This window comes from Thamnophis elegans, chromosome 1 (genome assembly GCF_009769535.1).
Source record: "Thamnophis elegans isolate rThaEle1 chromosome 1, rThaEle1.pri, whole genome shotgun sequence".
Taxonomy (NCBI): domain Eukaryota; kingdom Metazoa; phylum Chordata; class Lepidosauria; order Squamata; family Colubridae; genus Thamnophis; species Thamnophis elegans.
Window position 1 is genome coordinate 66,161,094 of NC_045541.1, and position 12,332 is coordinate 66,173,425.

Genomic DNA, 12,332 nt, shown 5'->3' on the forward strand with positions numbered 1-12,332 from the left:
TGTTTATTTCTCTCTATCCTTCTACCTACATCCTCTCTTTCTTTCCCTACATCCCTACTGTATTTCTCTATTTCTCTTTCTCTCTAGTTCTATCTATCGCTTTATCTACCTACTTACCTACCTACCTACCTACCTACTCTCCTCCCTACCTACCTACCTACTGTATTTCTCTCTCTTTCTTTCTCTCTCTCCCTCTATCTACCTACCTACTTTTTTTTTAAATTTGCCTCTTCAAAACCTTGGTGTGTCTTATACTCCGCTGTGTCTTATACTCTGAAAAATACGGTAATTGATTTGATCATTCATTCATAAACAAGTTACTCTCTCTGTCAATTTCAGCTGCAAATTGTGTTTATACATACCAACAATGGGAAAATCATATGTTAATCTGTTCCTAAAAAGGATTCTTTGGTATATCCAATAGCATATAATTGTGTTGGATCATGATATGAGGGTTCTACAGCTAAGATTGATGGATTCAAAAAAGAGTACCATAGTTCTTGGGGATGCTGAATCAACAAATAGAGCTTGTGTTTCACTGCTTCTCACCTTGATTCACTATTCAGAACACTCAAAAAATTAGGGAAGATCTCTTACCACTATTTAATTATTTTTGAATTTAGGATTCTATTTATAATTTTGTGAAAGAAGGTCTGTGTTTATGCTTAAGGAATCAAGCCAGGTATTCATACTTTGAATGTTTATGGTACCAATCCCCCTATCTCAGTGATGGCGAACCTTTTTGGCTTGCGTGCCAAAAATGGGGGGAGTGCAGGCTGGTTGTGCGCGAGCGTGCCACACCCATAATGCTATGTGCACGACCCCAGCACAAATGTATGCACGACCAGCACTCCCCCCCCCATTTTTGGCATGCTTTTCTTGCTGTCCCCAGGCTCCAGAGGTTTTATAGGAGCCTGGGGAGGGTGAAAACAGCCTCCCCCCCGAGACCCTCTGGAGGCTTCAGGAGCTTCCCTGAAGCCTCTGGAGCACAAAAAACCGGGCCTACAAGCAAACTTGAAGTTCAGGAAGGTTGGTTTTAGGGCCGGTTTTAGCCCCAGAGCCTTCAGGGACTTTCAGTACAGTCATTTTTTGCCCTCCAGAGCCTTCAGGGAACCCTCTTGAAGGCTCCTAAATGCTCCAGAGGGCTAAAGTATGTTCCCAAACTTCCAGTTTGCCTGTAGGGCTAGTTTTTTGTGCTCTGGAGGGAAAAAATGGTCACAAAGGAAGGCCGAAGTCAGCTGGCCAGCAGGTGCATGCATGCTGGCCAGCTGACAGGGCAACGCCTCACGTGCCCTGACAAATGGCTCTGCGTGCCACCGGTGGCACCCGTGCCATAGGTTCACCATCACGGCCCTATCTCCTTTCCTGCCTGTATTTGTGTATGTAAATTGGGGTTACACACACTTGTGAACTGTTTTGAATGTTCAATATTTCTGCATAAATATGATCTAAGGCACGATCTGTTTTCCACACATCCTAAAAGTAGATAAAATAAAATCCAATTTTAAAAAATGATATTGTTTACCTATGTTGTACAACATCCAGATCTTCCAAGGTATCAGGAATCTCCATATGCTCCAGCCATTTCTCTTTCTCGCTCATCCAAAGCTCACATGCATCAGTCTCACTTAATATAGTATAGAGATCCAAAGCATCCTGTAGCTTCTGCCTGCGCAGATCTGCCAGAGACACCACCTCATTATACATTGTCTGGATAGCCTTGAGTCTGTTATCAAATCCTGGAACATCCCTGAATTCAGCAGGGAAGCTCTGTGCTTGCCTATACAGGTTGTCCATAATTTTCTTATTGTTTGCTACCTCATCCAAGAGATCTCTGTGCTTTTTAACCAAGGCTTGAGTGGAATATTCATCATGCCCCACATCATTACTGGATACTAGCCGATTAGCATCTTGGAGCCAGGTCATCAAGTCATCTGCGTCTACCTGGAACTGGAAAAAGCTTTCTGCATCATGTAGGTTCTTCTTGCGGAAAGCTGCCAATTCCTGCAACTGGGACCAGAGAGCTTTCACTTCTTCTATCCTGCTGCAGATTTTTGATGCTCCAAAATGTTTCTCAGCAATCATGTTTTCTCCCTCCTTGATGGTCTGCTTCAGGTGAGCCCCTAGGCCACGTAACTCATCCTCGAAAGCTTTATGTTTCCTCTGTAAAATGAGAATACTGGTGAGGTCTTTCCCATAGTCCAGGGAAGAATAGATCTGCTCTTTCTCCCTGATCCAACTTTCAGCTTCATCCAGTTCCCAAAAGAACTTCCACTGGCGCTTGGATTGATGAAGGCGAGCTTTCCTCTTTGCAGCTAAAGCAATCAGCTCTTGGTAGTATAGTTCCAGGAGGTTCACACGATCACAGATTATTTTGGGATCACATGGTTGATAACCTGCACATGGTACGGAGGCAAAAATTACAAGTAGGTCTAATACAGAACACACTTTCCTTTACATTAATCATCTTATGGTTTAAATTTTTGGGTACAATTCATACAATAAATGTGAAAAATAATTTAATAATTATTAAATTATAATTTTTCTGGTTTCAAAATCAGAGAATTTATGACTTGCAGTTAGAGAAACAATGCAAACCCAGCAAAGAATAAAAGAGGAAATATTTCAGGAATGGTGGTGTGCTTGTTTAAAAAGACTGGCACCTTTTCTGGTAATTGTACTGAATATAAATATTTAAAAGTACATGGCAAGTCTTATTATAGAATTATACCAGGGATATAATCATTTAATAATTATATTAGAAGATATAATTATATAATAATGAAACAAAACAGGTTTGAGGTTTTTCCCCTCTTTCTTTCTTTCTTTCTTTCTTTCTTTCTTTCTTCTTTCTTTCCTTCCTTCCTTCCCTCCTTTCTTTCTAACTAGCAGCAGAAGCTTATCAGTAATGCCACAAGTACTCTAAAAGTCAGAAACCAGGAACACTAGCAAAGTCAGCGTTCAAACCACAATAACCCATTAGATGAATGTTATTATTCATAAATGTCATAATGAATATATCACATTCTATATAGGAAGACATTCCAGAAGGAAAAATTGAGACTGTGAAAGAAATGAGCAAAAACTGGCAATTACTACACTGAGCAACACTACGGAAATCTTTCCAGTATCATTCAAGTTACATCATTCAGTCCTTGTGTTCACCATTCAAGGAACCAAAAATCCATAAACACCTAGCTATAATTCTAAAGCACACGTCCATCACCTACGATTCTCAAGTTTACAATCAAGAGAGATTCTAGTTGAATGTAATTCATTCAAACAATCAATAAAAATATGACAAAGTGTATACAAGCATTCATTCCAAACAACCAATAAGAAAAGAAGCTTTCCAGAGGCTAAATATAGGATGTCCCTCTTCATCCTTTCTCTTTTTATAGATGCAAACATCAATGATATGCTCATTTTAGCAATCTGGCAAACACTTACCATCTCCATTGGCAAATTTAAGGGCAGCTGCATTGACAGCATGAATCTTCTCCGCCTGAATAGCCATGTCAGCCTCCATCAACTTATGCTTCTGAAGCAAGTCTTCTGCTTCCAACAGATGCTTCCCAGTTTCAGGAGATAAAAGTTTTACCTGAAAAAATGTAAAAAGGAACTGCATTTCCCTTTCTTTTAAACAACTAAGTATGGAGTGAACCTTTCACACACACACACACACACACACACACACGCACACACACAACCTTTTTTAAAGGAATAGCAGTTTAGTATGAACCTGAGAAAAGAAGCAGAAACAATCCATGTTTAAGAAAAACAATTCAGGGAAAGATAAATTTATTTTTATGGGCACACAGCTGTCTCTTCCAATGGGACTTGTAACCTGGCATTCTGAATCCTGTTGGAGAAGACACTTGGGAAGACAAATTTGAACGGAGAAACTGAGGCGTACTCTTTTGAAACAACGGAAATGGTACTCTCACGTACTCCCAAATTGTACTCCCATGGGATTGCACCCCACGGTTCTGAAGCAATTGGCAGACATGATCTCAGAATCACTGAACCATATCTCTCAAACAACCTGCAGCACTGGGGAACTACCAGATGATTGGAAAAGGGAGTATGTAGTTCCCATCTTCAAAAAAGGAAGAAAAAAATGGATCCCGGAAACTACAGACTTATCAGCCTGACATGAATACCTGAGAAGATTCCAGACAAATCTTATTGCATTCTTTGATAAAGTGACAAAATTAGTGGGCCAGCAAAATGCTATGGATATAATATACTTGGATTTCAGTAAGGCATTTGATTCAGAAGACCACGAACTATTACTTTATAAGATAGAAAAATGTGGGTCAGATAGCTTCATCACCTGATGGATTCATAACTGCTGATCAACCACTCTCAATGTGTAATCCTTAATGCAACTGCATCTACATAGAGGGAAGTATGCAGTGTAGTACCCCAAGGCTCTATCTTGAGCCCAGCACTCTTCAATATCTTCATCAATGATTTTGATGAGAGGATAGAAGGGGAACTCACCAAATTTGTAAACAACATCAAGCTGGCAGGAATAGCCAACACTTCAGAAGACAGTCTTAAGATATAGAAGGATCCTGACAGATTTGAACACTATTTAACAAAATGAAATTCAATGTAGAGAAAAGTAAGGTTCTACATTTAGGCAAGAAAAACCAAATGCACAGATATATTATAGGTAGTACCTGGCTCAAATCCTGAAATCTTAGTGGACAATCACTTAAATATGAGCTAGCAGTGTGCTGCAGCTGCCAAAAAACAAAACAAAACCCCAACACAGTTGGGATAGAACAGAGGGATAGAATCAAGATCACATGAAGTGTTAATATCACTTTATAATGCCTTGATAAGATCACATTTCGAATATTGCATCCAGTTTTGGTTGCCACGATATAGAAGAGATTTTCAGACTCTAGAAAAAGTGCAGAGAAGAGCAACAACAATGATTTGGGGACTGGAGGCTAAAACATATGAAGAACAGTTATAGGAATTCGATATATCCAGTTAATGAAAAAAAAGAACTAGTGGTGACATGATAATAGTGTTCCAATATTTAAGAGGCTACCACAAAGAAGAGGGAGTCAACTGTTCTCCACAGCACATGAAGGGAGCAATGGATAGAAACTAATCAAGAAGAGAACCAACCTAGAACTAATTTCCTGACAGTTAGAACAATTAATCAGGAGAATGACTTGCGTCCAGAAGTTGTAGGTGCTCCAACACTGGAGGTTTCTAAGAGGAGATAGGATAACCATTTGCCTGAAATGGGCTTCCTGACTGAGCAAGGGGTTGGACTAAAAGACCTCCAAATTCCCTCCCAACTCTGCTCTACTGCAACATCCTGTCAAATTATTAAAATATGCTCTACCTGATGGTGCTTCTGAACAATGTAAAGTACAGTAAATTCAGAACAGCTGGCAGGTGCCAGTTTGATAAGATGCCTTAACCAAAAGGCATTTCAAAGTAGCTTTCTAAACAGCTTGTAAAATGTAAAATATTTTTAGAGAACTGGCTAGTATAATCAATGCTAATGAAGTTGGTCATTTATCAGTCTGAGGTGTTGTTTTTCATTATATGTTTTCTATCAGACTTTAAGGAGCCTGGCAAGATTCAATAACTTAAACCAGTGTTATAATGCAGCATTTGGGCCTTTATCCACATTTTCCAATTTATCTCCAGCAATCCACCAAGTCTTATCCAGGCCCCTCCTTACTTTCATTTCCTCTATCCAGTCGATGCTATGCAGCATGTCCTGAAACAGCTGCTGCAGTGTCAGATTCATCTCCAGTCTCTGGCGCCGTGCTTGCAGCAGTTCCAAGAGGTACTCCCAGAGTCGCAGGATACTGTCCTTGCGAGCATTGATGCGTTTGATGTCATGGTAATTCTCTACCTCCAGTTCCTTGGCCACCTCCTCTATGGTCTGTACCCGTTCTTTATAGGCAGCTGTGTCCGTCTCAATGGCTTCATGCTTCTTCTTTGCTGCCTCCACAGCTGGCAAGTCATTTCCAAAGTTATCCTGTCCCAAGCAAAGATAGTTTTGTCAACAATATCTTCGCTGCCTGTTATCTCTCACACTGAGCATCACAAAATGGGATGCATCCATAAAATAACACAGCACAGTTTTGGGACAAATACGGGGTTTTTAATGACCTGTTTGTTTTTAATTACCCATGATAGTAGGCTGAAAGGGTGGGCAAAATGCTGCATTGCAGAGCCACCTTGACTCCAAATGTAGGATTGAAACGGTACTGCAATGCAAAAAAGAAGCAGGGCACCACTACACTTTGTAAACTGCATTGAAGCAAACAACTCCAAAATCTGACCTTTAAACTCCTTGGACAAGTGATGTTCCTGCTCCTGTATGGAGAAGTACTGAACCACAAAATTGCATCATATGCAGGTCAATACTTTTATCCAATAAAATTCTGTTCATTATAATTTATGAAACATTTGGTAATTCATTCAATTTTCAGGATAACACATGATCCCCAAAAAATTCCAATACTGTATACAAATAGCACATTCAAAGTAGGACTGTACTATTTGTATACAATAGTACAAAACAGGAAAGCGAGTCATTTTCAAAGAACAAAGGATTCATGATATTTCGAAGAATCCATCGTAAATACATCTCACGAGAAACTCACATAGTCATGAATATACTGCTGGTGTAATTTGATCAAATCGAGTTACATTTTATTAGTTGTTTGATTTTATCCCACCTTTATTGTTGTTTATAAATAACTCAAGGCAGCAAACAAACCAAATTATCCTTCCTCCTATTTTTCCCACAAGAACCTTGTAAGGTGGGCTGGGCTGAGAGAGTATGTGACTGGACCAATGTCACTCAGTTGGTTTTTCATGCCTAAAGTGGGACTAGAAAACTTATCATGCATAACTGTCTAAAATTTTAAGTTTTGCACCTATTTCTGGATTCACCAAACTCTCCCCCTCATTCAGAAAACATCTTGCAAAAACTCAAAGCTTGTGAAAAATAATTTTACTTTATATTAGATATTGGCTACTTGGGATATTCCGTGAATGTATATACTTGATTCATGTTCATATTATTCAGTGGGAGATGTTTGCTCACATGTACATAAAATTCCACATGCTTCAGGCCACAAACTGTTCTGAATGTAAGAAGTAGTATTCCCCAAGAGGACAAGCTTCATTCATGTTTTGTGTTTCTATTTGAAAAAAATAATCTTAAAATAATTATTTACAAATGTACTTTCTGGGTTCGGATTAAATGCTTTATGTACATTAGGTTTTCTTAGAAAGCACAATTACACACCTTGCAAAGTCCCAGACAGTTCTTTATTACCTGTGCCACAAGGCGTTGATTTTCACTAAGCCAGGTCTCTCGCATGGCAGCTTTGCGATCAAAACGTCGGGCAAGCTGCTCCAGCTTCTCCTGCCTTATAAGCTCATTTCTCAGTGCTAGTTCCCGTTCATGCTCTGCCTTTTCCAACTTCTCCCAGGCCTGTGCAAATAAGAATACACTCTAAATAAACTACATAAATTTCTGTAACTATTAGATACCATATTTTTCGGAGTATAAGATGCACTGGAGTATAAGACGCACCAAGGTTTTGAAGAGACAAATTTAAAAAAAGTAGGTAGGTAGATAGAGGGATAGAGAGGGGGAGAAAGAAAGAGAAATACAATAGGTAGGTAAGTAGGTAGGTAGGTAGAGTAGGTAGGTAGATAAAGGGATAGAGAGAGAGAAATAGAGATAGATAGATAGATAGATAGATAGATAGATAGATAGATAGATAGATAGATAGATAGAGTAGGGAGGGAGGGAGAGAGAGTGTATAGGTAGTAGGTAGGTAGGTAGGTAGGTAGGTAGGTAGGTAGGTAGGTAGGTAGGTAGGGGAATAGAGGCAGTGGTGGGTTTCAAACATTTTTGGAACCTACTCTGTGGCTGTGGCCTGCTTTGTGGGAGTGGCTTGCCGGCCATGTGACTGGGTAGGAGTGGCTTGCTGGCCATGTGATTGGGTGGGAGTGGCTTGCCGGCCATGTGACTGTATGGGAGTGGCCAAGATGATGTCAACATTCCCAGTCAAGATAGAGGTATAAATTACACAAAAAAGAAAGAGGCATCCATACACCTGAATTTAACTTCAAAGCAGTGGCAACAACTTAAATTCATTAAATAATGTTTGTTAGGGCTATGCACTGTTTTTGAATATATAGGAATGTAAAGCCCACAGCATCTACCTGGTACTTTTTAAAGCAGCGGCACCTTTTTCATGGATTCATGAAATATCTACTTTAAAGAGTTGTGGGTGGGGTACTATATTTACAGTCTTGTTTTCTCTTCAGTACTTTGTTTGGAACAGAATCCAAAGTACCATGCAGTCCTAGCATTTGTACTAAAGCTAGGCAAGTTATTTTACAGGGTTCTGAGCACTCCTCCAGATCTGGTCAATGAAGCAGATGTTCCAAAATCCCACAAATGATTTATACAAGCCCATTTCATACTTTCTTCTATATGGCAATCAGAGTAGTTTTACAAATAGTTCACAGGTGGTCTATTTTCCAAGTACTTAGAGGGCCCAGAACTGCCTTTCCTATATTGCAGCTTTAGCTTCCTTGAATGTTAACACACCTTCAGGCCATTCAATATAGCCTAGCTCTGATCCTGGAACCATATCACATGCTTTATATATTAATATCATATTCAATGTAATCATTATTGCTAAAAAAACAGGCAACAGTTAGAGTAGTTTGTAACAAAACATGGGCAAAAAACAAGAAGTTGATTCACCACCACCACCCCTATTTTAGCTTATTTCTGTTTTATCTAATATTTTCCTGCAATTCTTTCATAATCCAGACTACTAAAATGAGTTCTACATAATGATACTTTTAAAATAAGTTTGATGTCCAACAGATTTCCTACTTATTAATATGAACAGGTTCTGTTGCTTAAAAAAAAAATTCATAAACATATCCCCAATAAAAAAGAATAGTATGTTGGAGTACTGAAAAACTCAGCCAAATGGGAAAATCCAAAGAAAAAAATATTGGACTTCCTGCTAAGAAGTAACAATTTATATATAGTATGCACAATTCTTTTAGTTAAATTATTGCTGAACAATTTATAATAGTTGTATCAAAGTATTATTGTAAGATATTTGCCACTACTACCCTACTTCCTAAATGTTCACTATTGTCTCCCCCCCACCAAGATTTAAGGGCATGTGAAACAGTTTTAATGAAAGTTGCATGATATGAAACTTCTCTCCTTTGAAATAAGGTTTGGTTTTAATTCTCCAATGAATCAAAAGGAATGCTTCACGCTTGTTACACAGCATTTGTTTTAGCTTTCCATAGCTCTCCCCAAAACCAACTAAGGAAGATAAAACCACAGAAATCTAATACTGTTGTGCACAGCTTTGCACTAAATTATCTGTATAGTAAGCCAAATATAGTTTAAGATTATAATTAGCCCACTGTTTCCCCATTAACATGCAAATACATTTTTCTTGTTCAGAGACTGCATGGGAGATTTCCCAGTCCTTTCAAAATATCACACATCCACATAAAGGGAGCAGCAACTCCTCTGTGAAGGGGGGTGGAGTTCGGCTTCTCTCTGCCATTTAAAGGTTGCAGCAGGGAGAATCCCAACTTTTTTCCTCTCCCTCCATTTACAGAGGAGCTGCGGCTCCCTTTATGCTCCCGTGGCCCTCTCCCTCCTGGCAGTCGAAGCACTTGAAAGGGACAGGCAGGCTGCCACAGCTTTACTCAGAAGACATTTCTGAGAAGAGAAACTTCTTGGGTCCAGCTGCACCTGAGCTGGTGGAGCGCCTGTGCGATCGGAGCAACCACGCAGCTCACCTGCACTGGCTGTTTCCCTGGCGATGGGGCGACGGTTGTGGGTGCTCCACCAGCTCGGGTGTAGCCGGACCGGAGAAGTTTCTCTTCTCAGAAATATCTTCTCAGTGGAGCTGTGGCAGCCTGCCTGTCCCTTTCAGGCACTTTGACCCCGGGAGGGAGGGGATTGGGGAGACATAAAGGGGCAGTTCCTCTGTGAATTGGGGTGGCGGAGTTCAGCTTCTCTCTGCCATTTAAAGGCTGCAGCAGGGAGAATGCCAACTTTTTTCCTCTCCCTCCATTCAGAGCGGAACTGCTCCAGCCTCCCCCACATACACACACGTTGCCCAGTAACCCTAACCTTCGTGCTCTTATCCGCGCTCTCCTCGGCTCCTCACGACTGCAATAGATGTCCATAATCGGATTTTGGGGCTAATGGGGGCTTGGGTTTCCAGCCCCCGCTGCTTCTGGACGTCTATTGCCATCGCGAGGAGCCGAGGAGAACGCGGAGAAGAGCGCCAAGGTTCTTGGTTTAGCCTCCTGGACATCGCAGCAGCAGCCCCAAGTGTGCCAATATTGCCATTTTTCGCATCGGGGCATGCTGCAAGAGGTGGGAGTGAAGACCTTTTATGGCTGGCGCAAAGGACTTCCCCAGACTTGCTTTAGTGAGCACGGGCCCGCACCTCCACCACCAACAATCCAGTAAAAGTCTTTACTCCCTCTCTCTTGCAGCACGCCCCGATGCAAAAAACGCTGAGGCCTTGCAAGGTCCCCAAACTTGTCAAAGATGCCGGCTGCACTGCGTAAGCTCCTGTCACCGTCCCCATCCCCACGCCTGTGCTTTCTGGTGGCCAGGCATCTTAGGCAAGTCCGGGGACCTTGCAAAGGCCTTGCGAGAAACTCCTGCCACTGTCCCCACCACCGTGCCAGAGATTGGTGAGGTAGCCAATCAGTGACCGGTGGTCAGGGCTAGGATAGTGCGGACGGGTGGGAGGAGCGAGCAATGGAGCAGCTTCCAGATGGGCAGGGCAAGTGAGCGAGTGAAAACAGGAGGGGGAAAAAAAAAAAACAAAAGAGGGAGAAAAAAGAGGGCCGTGGCAGGTGTTCCGGAACTTACTTCCGGGTCCACCAGTGGAACCTCCTCTCACCGGTTCAGTAGATTTGACCAACTGTTTCTACGAACCGGTGCGAACCAGTAGGAACCCACCTCTGGATAGAGGGATAGAGAGAGGAGAGAAATACAGTAGATAGGTAGGGAGAGAGAGAAGTAGGTAGGTAGGTAGGTAGGTAGGTAGGTAGGTAGGTAGGTAGGTAGGTAGGTAGATAGATAGATAGATAGATAGATAGATAGATAGATAGATAGATAGATAGATAGATAGATAGATAGATGGATGGATAGATAGAGGGATAGAGAGAGAGAGAAATACAATAAGTAAGTAGGGAGAGAAGAGTATGCAAGTAGGTAGATGTTTCCAGGTATATTTATCCATGTGCTGGAGAAGGAAATCGCTGACAAACCTTAAGACTTTGTTTCTGTTGGAACAGCACTTGATCAATGTAATTCAGTTAAAGAGCTTTCCAAAAGGAAAAAAAAGTTTCTGCACTCTGCAAACCTCTGAAAGCAGCCCATTTTTCACAAAAACGGGCCCGTTGTTTTTTCAAATTAAAGGCCTGAATAGCTTGGGGGGTGGGCTTGCAGAGTGCTCCTGGAGGGGTGGGGGTGTTAAAAACAAGCAAAAAACTACCTTTTCTTTGCAAAAATGGGTCCGTTTTTTGTCAAAAAATTGCATGCATAGCCTTATGGAGGCTTATAGAATGCTGCTGGGGGCTGGGAGGGGGCGAAAAAGACCCATCTTTGCTTATTTCTGCCCTCCCCAGCCCCCAGGAGTTCTCTGAAAGCCTTCATAAGGGTATGCACGGCCATTTTGGTGAAGGGGCGGGTTTCAGGAGGCTAAAAATGCTGTATTCGGTGTATAAGATGCACCAAATTTTCATCCTCTCTTTTGGAGGAAAAAAGGTGTATCTTATACTCCGTAAAATACGGTAAGTGTAAGTCTATTTTTCCATGTTAGCTATATAACTGCACAATATCTTTCCCAATCTGCCATTTACATTTTTCGACAATGACATATGATAATACAGAATGAAATTAGAACATGATTAAGAGTGTACTATTTGTACTCCTTTCAGAAATTTTCTTGGCCTGCTACATAAAATTCAAGACTGAACCTGCATTTTTTTACATGTAAACAAATGGTTTTCCCACTTTTCCAACCATCAAACTAAAAATGAAGAAAGAGAGAGAGAGAAATTGATTAAGGATGTATTAAAAGGCTGTATTTTAGTTACCCTGTTGATGTCAGACACAAGTTTTCCTTCATGAGGCGTATACACTTTCTGATTGTTTGCTCGCATTCTGGACTGGATGGTAAAAAGCAGAACTTCTAAATTCCCCTTCTCTTGAAATCTAGAACAGACAAATATAAGAAAATATCTTTAGAGTT

At 41.0% G+C, this 12,332-nt stretch overlaps 1 protein-coding gene across 1 annotated transcript in view; it reads right to left on the reverse strand.

Moving 5' to 3' along the window:
- SPTB (spectrin beta, erythrocytic) overlaps nt 1-12,332 on the reverse strand; it is a 128,053-nt gene that overhangs the window by 50,560 nt on the left and 65,161 nt on the right. Inside the window, 5 exon segments of the mRNA XM_032211920.1 lie at nt 1,526-2,396; nt 3,451-3,601; nt 5,717-6,019; nt 7,331-7,489; nt 12,178-12,295. Coding sequence (XP_032067811.1) covers nt 1,526-2,396; nt 3,451-3,601; nt 5,717-6,019; nt 7,331-7,489; nt 12,178-12,295 — 1,602 coding nt within the window.